General features: G+C 43.6%; 1 protein-coding gene across 2 annotated transcripts in view; it reads right to left on the reverse strand.

Moving 5' to 3' along the window:
* Nucleotides 1–9,488: 9,488 nt before the first annotated feature.
* KCTD9 (potassium channel tetramerization domain containing 9) overlaps nucleotides 9,489–19,119 on the reverse strand; it is a 32,151-nt gene continuing 22,520 nt past the window's right edge. For both annotated transcript variants that reach the window (XM_067470671.1, XM_060787642.2), the window contains 3 exons: nucleotides 17,685–17,790; nucleotides 17,238–17,371; nucleotides 9,489–13,484 (listed from right to left, as the gene is read on the reverse strand). In XM_067470671.1, the coding sequence (XP_067326772.1) occupies nucleotides 13,368–13,484; nucleotides 17,238–17,371; nucleotides 17,685–17,790 (357 nt within the window). In that variant the 3' untranslated portion in view covers nucleotides 9,489–13,367. The remainder of the gene's footprint in view (nucleotides 13,485–17,237; nucleotides 17,372–17,684; nucleotides 17,791–19,119) is intronic.

Consider the following 19,119-nt stretch of genomic DNA (forward strand, 5'->3'; position numbering starts at 1 on the left):
AGCCATGGTATTCCCTGTAGTAACCTACGGATGTGAGAGCTGGACCTAAGGGAAGGCTGAACGAAGGAAGAGAGGCGCTTTTGAGCTGTGGTGCTGGAGGAAAGTTCTGAGAGTGCCTTGGACTGTGAGAAGATCCAACCAGTCCATCCTCCAGGAAATAAAGCCCGGCTGCTCACTGGAGGGAAGGATACTAGAGACCAAGTTGAAGTCCTTTGGCCACATCATGAGGAGACAGCAAAGCCTAGAGAAGACAATGATGCTGGGGAAAGTGGAAGGCAAAAGGAAGAGGGGCCGACCAAGGGCAAGATGGACGGATGGCATCCTTGAAGTGACTGGACTGACCTTGAAGGAGCTGGGGGTGGTGATGGCCGACAGGGAGCTCTGGCGTGGGCTGGTCCATGAGGTCACGAAGAGTCGGAGATGACTGAACGAATGAACAACAATATTAACTAATGGGGAAATCCTTAACTTCTAATCTGGGCAGTCTCTGCTTGCCTCTGTTGGCGAGGAGCCCCTGCACCCGGTACCAACTGTGTCTGGCTTCTGCGAGCGACCCTTACCAAGCAGAGCTTTGTAGACTTCCAGGGGAAAAGAAGGAGTTCAGGTTTCAGTGAAAGGAGCTGTAAGGCTGCAAAATCCTCAGCCAAGCTGTGGGGCCTTTTCTCCCTGGCCAAGCTGTAGGGCTGTATGATCCTCGGCCAAGCTGTAGGCTGTATATCTCCCCGGCCAAGCCATAGAATACAAAGCTTTCTACAGGAGCTCTTGGTATTATGTCCTGCATGGAAAGCTGCTCTGTGTGGACTGAACCCAAAAAGGCTCCTATTCCCTCCAAAAACCCAAAAAGGGGGCGGGACCAGGGAACCTAACTATAATTGACAGGCGGCTTGCCCTATGACTGCAGCCAAAAGAAGCCACCTATCTGCAGAGTCCCTGAAACTTAGGACTATAACAAACATTCAGTGCAAAGCAAACAAAATTGGAGCTCCTGGTACAGCTGGACCTGCACATGCCGTGAATAACCAAAAGCCTTCAAAAGAAAACCATGAACAGACTAGCCACTGCTAATCCACTTGAAAAGTCATGAATCCTTAGAGACGAGGCCACATGAAACAAGAATATCCAGGAGACTTGAGCTTGATTCCAAATGATGCCTGGTCTAAAGAAAATTCTTTAAGAGCTCAATTTAAGTCCCAAAAACTGGTTTCTACTCCCCCAGGTTTTGGCCTTAACTGCTCAATTTTTTCTGACCTGTGTAAACATTAGGCCTCTCGACGGTTCTGGCTGATTTCCAGACGGTGACTGGTTTTTTCTATCTCCTTATTAACTGCAGCAAGTGTGAAACTATCTTGCAAACTCAAGCTTGGAGAAGGGAGTGAACTTTTTTCCCTGGCTGTGACAGGAACTTTCTCATGAGAACTTAGCCTTTCCCCTGACCCTTCTCGATCAGAGTCTGCAGGAACCTTATTGTCCAAAGTGTCTCCATTTTGCACTTCATCCTCATCGATCACATCAGGTTTGCTATCCAAGTCAGACCCAGAAACATTAGAACACAATCACAGATTCAGGCTCAAACACAGGCTGAGTCCCAACAAACACCTCGCTTGTAAAAGTCAACAGATTGCTCCAAAAGTCATGTCGTGACTTTAGAAATCAGAGTCTTATCATCTGAGAAATGCTTGCCCTTCATTGTAGGAAAGAGGTGGAAGTCCGATGATGCGAAGTCGGGTGGATAAGGGGGTTGCGGTAGGATTACAAAGCCGGAGGAGCATGCTTCTTCCATTTGGTCAACAGGTGAGTTGTGAACTAGTGCACTGTCTTGCAGAAGGAGAACAACTTTGATGAGCATGCCGCATCTCTTGGTTGTGATAATCTTCTGTAATTTCCGGACTATGCCCCAGTGATCATGGGACCCTTTGCTAGGAAATCCATCAATCCTACTCCGTGCTAGTCCCAAAATCCTGTGAGCATGACCTTGCCTGCCGAGAGTTGGGCACGTGCCTTCTTCTGAGGCAGTGAGTCAGGATGCTTCCATTGCATTGACTGGACTTTAGGATCAGAGTGATGGGCCCAGCTTTCATCCTGTGTGATCAGCCTGTTGAAAAGGTCCTCCTGGTTTCCATGGCACATCATTGTCGTTACAGCCTGAGAGCATCCGACTTGTTCCTGCTTCTGGAAAGTTGCGAGCAGCCGGGGGACCCAGCAAGTGGATACTTTATGCATGTGAAGATGGTCTTAGGTGATTTTTTCCATGGACTCTACACTAATTTTGACATTTTGGGCCAGGTGCTGAATGGTTACGTGGCAATTTTACAAAATGGCAAGCTCTGCTTGCTGGATGGTGTGTTCATCAAGAGCAGAGTGAAGTCATCCTGGAATTGGAGCTGTTTCCACTGAAGTCCGACCACATTTGATTTTTTTTTTAAATAGTCTTTATTGGTTTTCAAAATTTAGAAAGAATACAGATATCACGAATATGGACAAATATAGACAAAACACTGAGCTACATCTGGGACTACAAATCCTAGTTAAAATACCCCAATGAGAGGTACCCGCATGGCAGACATCTGAATCGATTTGTCTTAATCTATTGTGTTCTCTTCTCTCTTCTTTGATTTTTTTTATCGTGTCAAGCAACCAGACAATTGTATTACATTTCTAACAGATCAAAACAAACAAACAAACAAACAGACAAAACACAAAATCTGCAAGCTTGGTAGTTGATTAAATGTCAAGATACAGCTTGGTGCATGTGGCAGGGCTTAGGGTGCATTGCAGCAGGTGGTCATGGGTTTGCTCTTCTCCACACTCACATGTCGTGGATTCCACTTTGTGGTCCCATTTCTTGAGATTACCTCTGCGTCCTATGGGACCAGAGTGCAGTCTGTTCAGTGCCTTCCAAGTCATTAAGTTTTATTGAATACAGCGAAAGAGGGGGAATATAATCAAGAAGATAGTAAAGTAGGAAATTGGTAGTGATAGGAGACTAAATACAAGTGAACAATTAGAAAAATATGTGCAAGAGAGAGAAAAAAAGAAAAAATATATCCAAAAATACCGAAAAAAATTCCAAAAAGAGGGGGACTTCCTTCTGATTCTGTCCGTATATGTTCTATTTAGTGTCTAATATTATATATTTCTTCTTTCCAGTTTGTTGTTATCTCAGTTCCATTAAATAATTTTGTACCCAATTTTGTACCCAAGTCGCCCAGTTTTCTGTATGCCCAGGGGGGAGTCTCTCATTTGGTATCAGCCATTGATTGAGGTTCTGGGTTTGAGCCTGCCACTTTTGGACTCTCGCTTGCTGGGGTGTTCCAGCGAGTGTCTCTGTAGATCTAAGAAAACTATTTTTTTATTTAAGTCGTTGACGTGCTGGCTGATACCCAAACAAGGGTTGAGCTGGGGATGTTACTGCCTTGGTCCTTCCACTATTGGCTGCTCCTTCCCGGCGGATGCCAGGTGGTGCAATACCGGCTAAGCAGTGTAATTTCTCCAGTGGTGTAGGGCGCAGACACCCTGTGATAATGCGGCATGTCTCATTAAGAGCCACATCCACTGTTTTAGCGTGTTGAGATGTGTTCCACACTGGGCATGCATACTCAGCAGCAGAGTAGCATAGCGCAAGGGCAGATGTCTTCACTGTGTCTTGTTGTGATCCCCAGGTTATGCTAGTCCACTTTCGTATAGAATCATAGAATCAAAGAGTTGGAAGAGACCTCATGGGCCATCCAGTCCAACCCCCTTCTGCCAAGAAGCAGGAATATTGCATTCAAATCACCCCTGACAAATGGCCATCCAGCCTCTGCTTAAAAGCTTCCAAAGAAGGAGCCTCCACCACACTCCGGGGCAGAGAGTTCCACTGCTGAACGGCTCTCACAGTCAGGAAGTTCTTCCTCATGTTCAGATGGAATCTCCTCTCTTGTAGTTTGAAGCCATTGTTCCGCGTCCTAGTCTCCAAGGAAGCAGAAAACAAGCTTGCTCCCTCCTCCCTGTGGCTTCCTCTCACATATTTATACATGGCTATCATGTCTCCTCTCATCCTTCTCTTCTTCAGGCTAAACATGCCCAGCTCCTTAAGCCGCTCCTCATAGGGCTTGTTCTCCAGACCCTTCATCATTTTAGTCACCCTCCTCTGGACACATTCCAGCTTGTCAATATCTCTCTTGAATTGTGGTGCCCAGAATTGGATACAATATTCCAGATGTGGTCTAACCAAAGCAGAATAGAGGGGTGATATTGTTTCCAGAGCCCACCTTTTGCTTGATATTCAGGCAGTGCTTCTTGTAGGTCAGAACACGGTCCAAAGTGACTCCCAGGTATTTGGGTGCGCTGCAATGCTCCAGTGGGATTCCTTCCCAGGTAATAATCCTCAGAGCTCAGGATGCTTGTCTGTTCTTAAGGTGAAAGGCACATGTCTGTGTTTTAGATGGATTAGGGATCAGCTGGTTTTCCCTGTAGTAGGCGGTTAAGGGCACCTAGAGCTTCGGAGAGCTTCTGTTCTACCATCTCAAAGCTCCCTGCTTGAGCGGTAATGGCACAGTAAAGGTCCATTCTCAAACCTCACTCCACTTCAGCACCTGTACAATCAAGACCACTATCAGTTCTGAGCTGTAAATTGGCAAGTATCCTATAGAGACTGATATCATTACACATGTGCAGTTTCAGCATCCAGTGACAAATAGAAGTGGGTCAGGGGAAATCTTTAATGAATGCCCCTCGTATACCATCCATGTCATTATCTGGCCCAAAGCCCATGCTTTTTAAGGATCTAGTCATTGTAGGAGCCACATTATGGAGCAAAATGTCGAGGTACGCTTCTATGAGATCATTCTATGAAAACAAGTCCATCCTTGCCTTTCAAATGTTGAAAAAGAGAAAGGAAGCTGTGCAAGCAGGAAATATAAGGATCAAATGGTGAGAAACGCAACAGCAGAGGACAAAATGAGGGAAGTAGGTTGAGGAATTTCGGCTTCCAATCATCTTCGCTGCGGTTGTGAATCTGCATTGAGTTGTCAATCATGTCGGCTGACCGCCTTGCATCGTCTTCGTTAAGAACGTTGTGTTCTGTTTTCATTGTATATTTATCATCCATTTAAGCTTTTCTTGAATTATAAAGTTCTTTACTGGGGACCAATCTGTTTTCATTTTCTTCATCTTTTGATTCACGCTCTGGTTACATCCCGTATAGACTACTGCAATGCTCTCTTCGTGGGGTTGCCTTTGAAGACTGCTTGGAAGCTTCAAATGGTCCAACGCTCGGCAGCCAGGATTCTAACAGGAGCGGCACTCAGGGAGCACATGACTCCCTTGTTGCGCCAGCTCCATTGGCTACCAATCTGCTACCGGGCACAATTCAAAGTGCTGGCATTGGCCTATAAAACCCTAAACGGTTCTGGCCCAACTTACCTGTCCAAACGCATCTCCTCCTATGAACCAGTTAGGACATTAAGATCATCTGGCGAGGCCTTGCTCTCACAGGTACGTCTGCTGGGGACGAGAGACAGGACCTTCTCAGTGGTGGCCTCTCGGCTGTGGAACGCTTTTCCTACAGAAATTAGATTGGCCCCCTCCCTGTTGGCATTTCGGAGGAAAGTGAAGACCTGGTTGTTCGAGCAGGCATTTGAATAGGCAGTGTAATGAACACAGAAATACAGAACAACGGATGATGAGATTGGATCATGATTTTACTTGAGATGCTAATGAGATAATATATTGATGTTTAACTGTTTATTATGTTGTTGTTTAATTGTTTTTTTAACTGCTTTTACATGTCAAGCATTGAATTTTTGCTATTGTTAACCGCTTTGAGTCGCCCGAGGGCTGAGAAAAGCGGTATATAAATGAAGCAAATAAATAAATAAATAAATAAATAAATTCATGTTAATCAATTGTGTTAATTTTGGGATCGAGCATTAGAAAATATTAGCCATTTCTGCTTTGGCAGCCACCTCTCCACAGAAGTCAACATTTATTTATTTATTCATTTACCGTATTTATATACTGCCTTTCTGAGCCCGAAGGCGACTGAAGGTGGTTTACATTGACACTGAAATACAACACCGCCTGAGCTCTGCGAGTGCAGCATTTTTCCGAATGAAGCAGAGAGTGTTTGAAGACCAGGACATCCGTAGGGAGACCAAGGCGCTTGTTTATAGAGCTACTGTCCTCCCAACGCTGCTATATGCCTGCGAAACGTGGACTGCCTACAGACATCTGACTCAACCCCTGGAACGATTCCATTTCTGAAAAATCCTGCAAATTTATTGGGAAGACAAGTGGACAAATGTCAGTATGCTGGAAGACGCAAAGACCACCAGCACTGAAGTTATGTAACAACACTCAGGCCCGTAGCGAGGGGGGGGGGGTTAGGGGTTCAACCCCCCCCCCCCAAATGTTTCAGTTTTTTTTTCAAAACCTGGTTTACTCATGAATTTTAACTGGTTAACCAAATCCCCATGTTAAGTCTATGAGATGCAACAAATCAAGAGTCCCTCCAGAACTGCAAGCACTATCTCAAGCAAATATTGGCAATTTATTCACACTGTCCTTACTTGCAGCAATAGCCGATGTAGTTGTTCTGGTACAGCTGTACCAGGAGCTCCAACTTTGTTTGCTTTGTATTAAATGTTTGCTTGCAGTCCTAGGTTTCAGGGACTCTGCAGATAGGTGGCTTCTTTGGTTGCAGTCATAGGGCAAGTCACCTGTCCATCATTGTTAAGTTTTGGTCCCGCCCCTTGCTCAGGGCAATTGGGAAGGGAAGGGAACCATTTTTAGTTAGTCTCAGCAAGGTAAGCTTACGTATAGGATGTGTGCAAGCTTCCCCTGTACAAAAGCTTCAACCCTTAAGACCTTACGGGGGAGAAAGGTCTTAAGAGTCTCCAAAGAATTTCCAGGAAAACAGCCCTAAAGACCAAAGAACTCCAGCTGGAGAACATCTACTGCCTTGCTGGTAGGTCCACTTGGCGTTCAAGACGCAGTTTGACCCGGTAGCGGAGCCCACATCAGTAAGGATTAGATTACAGTCAGCCTGGGAGAAGTTAAAACGGGGATTTTCCTTTAAAGAAGAAGTTATTGAAGACGGTTGCCTGTCCTTCGTGGGTAAGATTAGGAATTCACCAGTTGCCTAAAAGTTTGGAATCATTTGCTTAACTTTACTGAAGACAAGAGAAGTTTCTGTTTGATTGTTCATTAATAAAATACTTTGTTGTACTTCTCAAGCCATCTAAAGACTGTTTGTGGTGGAAACCTCTGAGAACTTCTCTTTAGGCCCCCTGGCTTCCCGTGGGCAAAGGTTGCACATCCTGTTCTAAAGGCAATTATTTACAGGCCCAGCGCACGACAGAACAGTAGTGAAGCAACGAAGTTGGGGGGGGGGGGGGGGTTGGGATGTTGAATGCTCTCATTAAGGAGGCCAGACTTGGTGGAGGTGGTTGACAAGGGCGGAGCTGCAGGCTATTGAAGGCTGCTCTGCCCCCTGCTGTGCTCTTTGCTTCAGCGTGAGCTAGGAGGCAGGTTTCAACTCCCCCGCGAAAATTTCAACCCCCCCCCCCCCCCCGAAATTTCAACCCCTTCTGAAAATTTTTTCTGGCTACGGCCCTGCCAACGCTATCTACTCCGCTGGACTGGTCCTTGAGCGCTCTAACTGGAGGTCAGCTATGACCAGCAGTGCTGCAGAATTTGAAGAGGCAAGAATGGAGAGTGAAAGGGAGAAATGTGCCAAGAGGAAGGCGCGTCCAGGCAATCCTGATTGGGACTGCCTTCCACCTGGAAACCGATGTCCTTACTACAGAAGAACATGCAGATGAAGAATAGGTCTCCACAGCCAGCTACGAATTCACCACCAAGACACTACACATGGAGGCTATCAACCTAGGACTGCAAGGGATCGCCTAAGTAAGCAAGCAAGAGGCAAAGGAGGGACTTGTAAAAGGAGAGGTTGGCCCATGGTCACAAGGTAAACCTTACAACCAAGCAATGCTTGAACTTGAGTCTACTTGTTTCAAGTCTAGCACTTTAAATGTTAATCTGGACCAGGTCTCTCAGACCAGCTACAACCACAACAAAGTCATATGGAAGTGGAAACAAAGTGGAAAAAGTGCAACACTTCTGGCTTTCTACAAATATGCAATTTGAGGATTTGGATTTGAGGAAGTGGAATACGACAACTAAATACAGCAGGCATGATTCATCTTTCCTGTTCTGTTCCTTCTGAGTATTAGTGGATTAAAGTAATTTTCTAAAGTGAAAAACATTTAAGGAGGATTTGAGTATCTATGGAAAGATGTATTCTGTTCACCATTCCAGGAAGGACTGATGTGGGCCTTTTGCAGAGAAACCATGCTGTGAAAACATTCGATGCACAAGTTGAAACAGAAAGGTGGTGCTAATAAAGATACGTGGCTGTTCTAAAATAGCAGATTATAGACATACGTCAGTTAACAAAATAACAGACAAATCCCTTTTTATATATATATTTTTTTTACAAGACTCTGTAATATTCCTGGTGCTGCAGTGGGTTAAACGGCCGAGCTGCTGAACTTGCTGACCGAAAGGTTGGCATTTTTTAATCTGTAGGAGCAGGGTGAGCTCCCGCTGTTAGGCCCAGCTTCTGCCAATGTAGCAGTTTGAAAACATACAAATGTGAGTATTTTTTTTTATTTGTCGTGTCAGAGCAACCAGTCAAATTATTTTACATTTCTAACAGAACAAAGCAAACAAACAGACAAAATACAAAACTTGTGAGTTTGATAGTTGGTTAAATGTCCTTTGACCAGTATCTAGCCACTTGGAGTGCTTCCGGTGTTGCTGCAAGGAGGTCCTCCATTGTGCGTAGCAGGGCTCAGGTTGCATTGCAGCAGGTGGTCAGTGGTTTGCTCCTCTCCACACTCGCATGTCGAGGATTCGTGCCCGATGGGCAGCGTGAGCCTGCCAAGGGAGGAGCAGCACCTCGCGAGGTGCTCTACACACGAGTAGGCCACGCGGAGCAGCTGCCCTCGGCTGGCTCACACTGTCCATTCGGCCCGATGGGCAGCGTGAGCCTCCCAAGGGAGGAGCACCACCGTGCAGCCTACTCGCGCATAAAGCACCTCGCGAGGTGCTCTATGCGCGAGTAGGCTACGCGGAGCAGCTGCCCTTGGCTGGCTCACACTGCCCATTGGGCCTGATGGGCAGCGTGAGCCTGCCAAGGGGGGGCACTGTGGGGGGGGGGCGCTCCTCCTCTGCGGGCCGGATAAGTGCCCTTGGCGGGCTGGAAGTGGCCCGCGGGCCGTAGTTTGAGGACCCCTGGTATAAAGAGACAAAGGTGGCTGAAGAAAAACATGGAGGTGTGATGTCTCAACCTCCATTTCTGGTTGTCACCATCACACTGTAGAAGATTGGAGTATTTTGCAGGCATATTCTCCTCTCCTTTGCCAAACTCTAATTTCTTATACAATTGATCACACTTTGAAGCATGTCATGCTGCTTTTTCTCAATACATAGGCAAGACTTCCTTGTAAATATGCAATATTCTTTATTGGTGCAGTTGTACAGCAGTGAGTGTGCCACCCTCTCTGACAAAGCCCATTAAGTCTGCTTTGTAACATTGAATCCGGTCTCTTATGCACGAGGTGAGCTGGGCTTCACTCAAGACAGCCGACTTCTGTGAAATGCACGAGGTTATACATGGTGAGCTAAGAAAATAGACTTCTTTAACACAGCCCCTTACACCTGTCTGATACAAACAAGGTAAGACAAAGAGATACATTGACTCCTTCAGGCCTGAAAATCCACAATGCGTCCTGAGGAGAGAGGTGTGGGTGTCTTGAAAGAAGGCACACCTTTAAATAAGGGAAACCTCCCCGCTCCAAACTTGGGTGGAATCACCCCTAGAGAGCATCGTTTACTGTTCTAAGCCAAAAGAATGACACTAATGTGACTGAAAGAAGATTGCTCAATACGCTTGGAAAAAGAATGTTAGTTCTGCAAGGGTAAACATATTTGCACTCACAATGGCAGGTGAAAATTCTGCATAAGGTGGGTTGGAGCTAGCAGTTACGCACTATGACACAGTACAGCGGGGTTTCGAAAATGCAAAGTCTGCACACTTATTGAAGCCAACTGTGCAGATCAATCCAAGAGTGCAATTTCATAAAGCAGTTCATATAGTTGCATAGGTTGGGGCCTCCTTAACATTCCTCTAGGATATTACTTAACATTAGGTACCCCAGTTGCTTCTGCAGACCTTGATACACCTATTTGTTGTGCTGACCAAAAAAATCTTCCATAGGAAGGCACCTAACAGGGCAGGTGGGAAGAAGAGTTTGCACATTAGCAGAACAGAATTCAGGAGTGGCTGAAACATCCATGTATCGAAAAATCAAGGGTCTATTGGACTTCGCTACCCGGGAACATTAATTCTGGAGTGTTTGTTTTTTGGAGTGTTCATTCTTCCTTTAATGATGCTAGAACTACATGAAGGACAAAAGTAACTGAGCAAGCTGGAGGAACAACAATTCCAATTCTGACTGCAGACTATTGAGAATTAGCTATTGCTTAGATTTCCGTTATAGTGTTTTCTATGCTTTCCTAAAAGTAATTCTTTCTGCTGCCATGAATAGTTGGAAATGGGTATTTTAGGCTGTGGCGCAGTGGGTTAAACCCTTGTGCCAGTAGGACTGAAGACCGACAGGTCATAGGTTCGAATCCAGGGAGAGCATGGATGAGCTCCCTCTATCAGCCCCAGCTCCTCATGCTGTTTTTTTTAGCACAAGTTTTAGTGGGCTCTAATTAAATCGTATGGAGCTCCCGGTGGCGCAGTGGGTTAAACCCTTATGCTGGCAGGACTGAAGACCAACAGGTTGTAGATTCAAATCCAGGGAGAACCCTGAAAAACCCCCCACAAATATGGCAATGTCCTTGCAGACGGCCAATTCTCTCACACCAGAAGCGACTTGCAGTTTCTCAAGTCACTTCCGACATGAAAAAAAAAAACCCACAAATATGGCTAGTCATCTCTTACTAGATAATTTATTCCCCAGACTAAGCCAGGTTTGAATCCTGGGAGAGCGTGGATGAGCTCCCTCTACAAGCTCCAGCTCCTCATGCGGGGACATGAGAGAAGCCTCCCACAAGGATGGTAAAACATCCGGGCATCCCCTGGGCAACGTCCTTGCAGACGGCCAATTCTCTCACACCAGAAGCGACTTGCAGTTTCTCAAGTCACTTCCGACATGAAAAACCCCCCACAGATATTGCTAGTCATCTCTTACTAGAGAATTTATTCCCCAGACTAAGCCAGGCTTGAATCCGGGGAGAGCACGGATGAGTTCCCTCAATCAGCTCCAGCTCCTCATACGGGGACATGAGAGAAGCCTCCCTCAAAGATGGTAAAAACATCCAGGCGTCCCCTGGGCAACGTCCTTGCAGACGGCCAATTCTCTCACACCAGAAGTGACTTGCAGTTTCTCAAGTCACTTCCGACATTAAAAAACCCCCCACAGATATTGCTAGTCATCTCTTACTAGAGAATTTATTCCCCAGTCTAAGCCAGGCTTGAATCCTGGGAGAGCGTGGATGAGCTCCCTCTATCAGCTCCAGCTCCTCATGCGGGGACATGAGAGAAGCCTCCCACAAGGATGGTAAAAACATCCAGGCATCCCCTGGGCAACGTCCTTGCAGACGGCCAATTCTCTCACACCAGAAGCGACTTGCAGTTTCTCAAGTCACTTCCGACATGAAAAAAAAACCCCACAAATATGGCTAGTCATCTCTTACTAGAGAATTTATTCCCCAGACTAAGCCAGGCTTGAATCCTGGGAGAGCGTGGATGAGCTCCCTCTACAAGCTCCAGCTCCTCATACGGGGACATGAGAGAAGCCTCCCTCAAAGATGGTAAAAACATCCAGGCGTCCCCTGGGCAACGTCCTTGCAGACGGCCAATTCTCTCACACCAGAAGCGACTTGCAGTTTCTCAAGTCACTTCCGACATGAAAAACCCCCCACAGATATTGCTAGTCATCTCTTACTAGAGAATTTATTCCCCAGACTAAGCCAGGTTTGAATCCTGGGAGAGCGTGGATGAGCTCCCTCTACAAGCTCCAGCTCCTCATGTGGGGACATGAGAGAAGCCTCCCACAAGGATGGTAAAAAAATTCAAAACATCTGGGCGTCCCCTGGGCAACGTCCTTGCAGACGGCCAATTCTCTCACACTAGAAGTGACCTGCAGTTTCTCAAGTCACTTCTGACAAAAATAAAAACGAAAACCCCCCCCACAGATATGGCTAGTCATCTCTTACTAGAGAATTTATTCCCCATACTAAGCCAGGTTTGAATCCTGGGAGAGCGTGGATGAGCTCCCTCTATCAGCTCCAGCTCCTCATGCAGGGACATAAGAGAAGCCTCTCACAAGGATGGTAAAAAAAATCAAAACATCTGGGCATCCCCTGGGCAACGTCCTTGCAGACGGCCAATTCTCTCACACTAGAAGCGATTTGCAGTTTCTCAAGTCACTTCCGACAAAAACAAAAACGAAAAAAAACCCCACAGATATGGCTAGTCATCTCTTACTATTATAAATGGCAGTTCCTAATTGTTTCTGTCATAAAAATCATCAATAATGAAAGAATAATGAAATTTTGAAATTTTTGTCAGAGTTCTGAAATTTTCACCACCAGAACTTTAGCAACACTGTACCACACCAGCGCCCCCTAGTTTTCACTGTATGTACTTTAGAACCATTTCGAGCCATGGATTGCACATGCCTAATAGATAGATACATCCCATTTGCCTACTTTCCAAAAGACCTCACAACCTCTGAGGATGCCTGTCATAGATGCAGGCAAAACATCAGGAGAGAATGCTTCTGGAACATGGCCATACGGCCCGGAAAACACACAACTCAGTGATGACTTGTGGTGACTATTTTCCCTCTTTGGAAAGATCTGATAAGTACACTCCAACCTTCCTTTCAATTTAGTATGTCAAAATGAACAAAACAATGCAAACTTTTGCCAATAGGCACAGCAGGAACTTCCCACTTTAAAAAGACCTATGTTGCAACTAGACATTTAATAAATATAAATTGCATATATTGTGCTTTTATAAATAATAATAGTAATAATAATAATAATATCCAAAGCAGAAGATGCATTCTGGAGTGAGGTGGTGCGGAAGAGTTGATGTATCCATCAAGAATAGCGACAGTTCCGAGTCCAAAGCTCCACTAGCCTTCTAAATATGGTTCAGCAGCTATTCCTATTACTATAAGTGGGATTTCCCCAAGCCCGCACCATAGAGGTAGTTCCTTAGAAGCGCAAGTCCTGGCAAAAGAGTTGGGCCTACAATAAAGAGAAAGGAGGGCCGACAGCAGGGTTCCTATTCCTCTCTGCACCTATCTGACACTCTGAGACATGTGGAGTGGTGTCAGCATCTCTTCAAATATGGCCCCTTTCACGTTGGATCCTCTCAAGTTGGCTTCTTGCAGATCACAACCAGACAGGTCACAGTTCTGAAGAGAGGAGAGAAATTGTTAGCTGAAGCTTAACATCTTGGCCAAAATTCAATATGGGACATATCTATTAGGCTTGGGCGATCCAGTTCGTTAATTTCATAATTCGTTATTAATTCGTATTTAAATTAGCTTACGATTCAATATCAAGCCATGCAGGAATAGTGTGAGGAGTAATTAAGAATTGAAACAATTTTTCCAATTTTCGTAATTATATTCGTAATTTCGTAATTATATTTTATAATATACAATTATAATATAATATAATATATAATAATAATATAATATACATTATATATTATATTATATTACATTATATTATTATAATACTATATTATAGTTTTGTATATTATATTATTATATTATATTACTATATTATTATTATATTATATTATAATTCTATATTATAATATAATATATGTAATATATTATAATATAATGTAATATATATAATATATTATAATATAATGTAATATAATATACAATTATAATATAATAGAATATATTATATATATTATATATAATAATATAATATAATAATATTATAATAAAATATACAACAATATAATATAATAATATTATAATAATATTATAATAATATTATAATAATATAATATAATATAATATAATATAATATAATATAATATAGTTGTTTGTTTTATCACACCAACAGTCAACAACAGAGGGCGAGGGAAGCTTCAGAAGTTCCCTCTGCCCCATTCGGAGGTTTTTTTAGCATATTGCGCAATCGCGTCCGCCATTAACGAATCGATTCGTAATTTTACGAAATTTCGTATATTTCGAAATTTTTTAAAGTAAAATTTTGGAATTCTTAAAAAAAACGAAATGCAAGGGCCCCCTAAAAACGAAACGAGTTTAGAACCAAATTTTTCTGTGGTTACCCAAGCCTAATATCTATATATATATAAAAACGCTCTGTGCATAATGAGTATCTTAAAAACAAAAAAAACAATGAACGAAATCACACCAAATTTGGCAACAAAATGTCTCATAACACAAGGAGTGACCATCACTCAAAAATTATGATTTTGTCATTTGGGAGTTGTAGTTGCTGGGATTTATAGTTCACCTACAATCAAAGAGCATTCTGAAATCCATCAACGATGGAATTGAACCAAACTTGGCACAGAGAACTCCCATGACCAACAGAAAATACTGGAAGGGTTTGGTGGGCATTGACCTTGAGTTTGGGAGTTGTAGTTCACCCACATCCAGAGAGCACTGTGGACTCAAACAATGATGGATCTAGACCAAACTTGGCACGAATATTCCATATGCCCAAATAGAAACACAGATGGAGTTTGGGGGAAATAGACCTTGCCATTTGGGAGTTGTAGTTACTGGGACTTATAGTTCACCTACAATCAAAGAGTGTTCTGAACCCCACCAATGACAGAATTGGGCCAAACTTCCCACACAGAACCCACATGACCAACAGAAAATACTCAAGGCCATCCAGTCCAACTCCCTTCACCAGGGCAAGAAAACGTAATCAAAGCCCTCCTGACAAAGAGCCATCCAACCATATATAGAGATAGATATGATTCACACACAGAGAGAGATATAGTATCATAGATTTGAAAGAGACCCCTGAAGAAGGACAATTATATGTTGCATGTTCCAGAGTAGGCAAACCAGACGATCTCCACATCACTGACAAAAAACAACAAGAAATACTGTTTACCCACAAACATAAAGACATTAGATATATTAGAAACCAACACTTTCTCATTACTTTATTTTCCAGATCAACAGACTGGGCCACAGCAACGCGTGGCAGGGGACAGCTAGTATCTATCTATATATAAATGCTCTGTGCATAATGAGTACCTTAAAAACAAAAAATAACAACAAATGAACGAAATCACACCAAATTTGGCAACAAAATGTCTCACAACACAAGGAGTGACCATCCCTCAAAAAATTATGATTTTGTCATTTGGGAGTTGTAGTTGCTGGGATTTATAGTTCACCTACAATCAAAGAGCATTCTGAACTACATCAACGATGGAATTGAACCAAACTTGGCACAGAGAACTCCCATGACCAACAGAAAATACTGGAAGGGTTTGGTGGGCATTGACCTTGAGTTTTGGAGTTGTAGTTCACCTACATCCAGAGAGCACTGTGGACTCAAACAATGACAGATCTGGTGTTGTAGTACAGCGTGATAGTAACGTTACTATTACCGGTAGAAGGGAGAAGAGGGCTGTGCAGGTGTTGGAGGAGGAGCAGCAGCGAAAGTGGATTAGAGACATATTCATGGCTCTAACTGATTCTGAATTCTTTGAGGGTTTCTCAGACTGTGAAATGGGGGAAGGAGAGGAAAGCAGGGGAGTTAAGCAGGCTATTCGCGAACAAGAATCTGATGAGGAGCTCCAAAGGAAGTGTATCCATGATATACTTAGCGCTCCAACAGAAAATGAAGATTTTATGGGTTTTGAAAGGAGTGATGGGACTGGGAGTGACATTGAGGAGGAGGGTGATTTGGGGAGCAGTTCATCCTCTGATGGATATGAGTTGGTTTGGTTTCAATGGGTCTTTGCAGAAGGCAAAGTGTTTTTTCAGGTGTGTATCTTTGTTCCTGCCATTACTCTCAAGCTTGGGTCCTTGGACTACAGATCTTCGTGTTTCCGTGACTTCTGGCTGATACTTCGTAAGTGTTGACTACAACTCTCCCTGTTTGACTATGGACCGTGTTTTGACTACGACTATGCTTTTTGGACTGCTTCTTCTTACTTTGGACATGCCTGGACTATGGACTGCCTTTGGACTCTGATTTTGCTTGCTCCCACATTGTTTTTGGTGCCTTTTGGACATTTTGAATTACAAGCAGTTTGCTGTATATTTTTGTTATCCCATATTATACTCCGGGATAATCCGGATTATATTTGAGTTTTTTACATAGCGGTTGGAAAGACTTTTAGTTTGTGCTAGAGACACTGAAGCAAGTGTCTCTAAAGCCTTTTTGTGTTCAATAAACCTGTGTTTGGACCTTTTATATTGTGTTTGGCGTTCTTGAGGCTTCTGGGTCTTGACATCTGGACCAAACTTGTCACAAATATTCAGTATGGCCAAATGTGAACACTGGTGGAGTTTGGGGAAATAGACCTTGACATTTGGGAGTTGTAGTTGCTGGGTTATAATTCACCTACAATTAAAGAGCATTCTGAACCCCATCAACGATAGAATTGGGCCAAACTTCCCATACAGAACCCCCATGTCTTCAAGGGACTCACTTACATGAGCCTCTCTCCAGCCTCACATGCTCTCCCTTGCCTGCACATGTGCACTATGCTGCCATGCGTCGAACACACTTGCTCTCCCTTCCCTTGCTTGGAGTTTCAGAAACAGTCCTCCCCTTGGCTGAGAGACCGGCCAATCACAGTGAAAGAGGGCTTTTGGTAGGAAGATTTGCCACCTATTTCCAAAAAGGAAGAGAAGGACAGGCAGAGAGATCTTCAGCCTTCTCCTCCCAAGGAGTTCGTAGGACTATCAGAAATATATGTTTTCTGATGGTTTTTGGTGACCCCTCTGAAACCCCCTCACGCCCCACCACCCAGGGTCCCAACCCCCAGGTTGAGAAATGCTCTTTATAGAGGAATCTGCAAAATAACTGGTGAGCAATGGGACACAGGAAAGGAACGATGTGCATTAGGACCCTCTTGCATCTTTGATATTCACAAACATTTTAATTTTCAGGCTGCCGATCAGAACCTGAAAGTAACTCACCTCCAAGTCAGTTCCTGCAAGGGTTGCTCCTCTTAGGTTGCAGTTTTTTAACTTTGCGTTCTTCAGAGTTGCAACTCGCAAATTAATTCCAGTCATCTGACTCCCTTCCATATCAACACCTTTCAGGTTGGCACCTTAAGCAAAAAATGCCATTTTAAATCCCTTTGAAACATGCACCAGTTTGCTGTCTCACTAACAAAAAGAATCAAGCGGAATTCTAAGGCTTTTTTTTCAATATTGCAGCTGCTTTGAATATCATTTGGGGTGCTGAATTCAAAACATCAAACAAAAACATCATACTACACACAATGACATAAATTGTCCCACTAATTCAATAAACTGCTGGTCTTAACTTTAGTAACCCTCCAGGACATTTCAGAATTTGTTTATTATCAAGTATATGCAACATAGAAAGAAATTAGACTGTCAAGTTGGGGTTTCATTTACCTTCTAGGTTAGCCTTAAGGCCAGAAGGATCCTCAAAGTTGCAGCCTTTCAACGATGCTCCCTCTGCATTGGAGCAAAGCATCTTCACCCCTTGGAGGTTGGCAGACTAGCAAAGACAGAGTCGAGTTCAGAATGGGTGCCGTTAGACCAAAATAAATATATCTATATAAATAAAAATGTAATGTTCGTTTGTAGGATTATCATAACTCAAAAACCACTGGGTGAATTGACACCAAATTTGGACACAATACATGTATCAGGCCAACAAGTGACCATTTATATATATAAAAATGCTCTGTGCATAATGAGTACCTTAAAAACAAAAGAACCAATGAATGAAATCACACCAAATTTGGCAACAAAGTGTCTCACAACACAAGGAGTGACCATCACTCACAAAATTAGGATTTTGTCATTTGGGAGTTGTAGTTGCTGGGATTTATAGTTTACCTACAAACAAAGAGCATTCTGAACTCCACCAATGATGGAATTGGACCAAACTTGGCACACAGGACTCCCCTGACCAACAGAAAACACTAGAAGGGTTTGGTGGGCATTGACCTTGAGTTTTGGAGTTGTAGTTCACCTACATCCAGAGAGCACTGTGGACTCAAACAATGATGGATCTGGACCACACTTGGCACAAATACTCAAAATGCCCAAATATAAACACAGATGGAGTTTGGGGAAAATAGATCTTGACATTTGGGAGTTGTAGTTACTGGAATTTATAGTCTCCTACAATCGAGCATTCTGAACCCCACCAACGACAGAATTGGGGCAAACTTCCCACACAGAACCCTTATGACCAACAGAAAATACTGTGGTCTTTTCTGGTGGTCTTTGGCGACTCGTCTGACACCCCCCTGGTGACCTGCCACGGGTCTTGACTTCCCAGGTTGAGAAAATGCTGCCTTAAGGCGATCCAGTCCAACTCCCTTGACCAGGGCAAGAAACCATAATCATCGCCCTTCTGACAAAGGGCCATCCAGCCATTCACACACATATGTATATGACAGATGCAGTATCATAGATTTGAAAGGGACCCCTAAAGAAGGACAATGATATGTTGCATGTTCCAGAGTCGGCAAACCAGACACTCTCCACATCAACTCTGGCAAAGAAACAGCAAGAAATACTGTTTACCCACAAGCAGAAAGACATTACATATATTAGAAATCAACACTTTCTCATTACTTTATTTTCCAGATCAACAGACTGGGCCACAGCAACGCCTGGCAGGGGACGAGTAGTCTATATAAATAAAAATGTAATGTTTGTTTGTGGGATTAAAATAATTCTAAAACCACTGGACGAATTGACACCAATTTTGGACACAAGACACCTATCAGGCCAATGTGTGACTCGTAAAATACTGAAAAACACAACAGAAGTGACTTAAAAAGCCAAAAAACAAAAATTACATTACAATGCA

The sequence above is a fragment of the Anolis sagrei genome, chromosome 7 (assembly GCF_037176765.1).
Source record: "Anolis sagrei isolate rAnoSag1 chromosome 7, rAnoSag1.mat, whole genome shotgun sequence".
In the NCBI taxonomy this organism is placed as follows: domain Eukaryota; kingdom Metazoa; phylum Chordata; class Lepidosauria; order Squamata; family Dactyloidae; genus Anolis; species Anolis sagrei.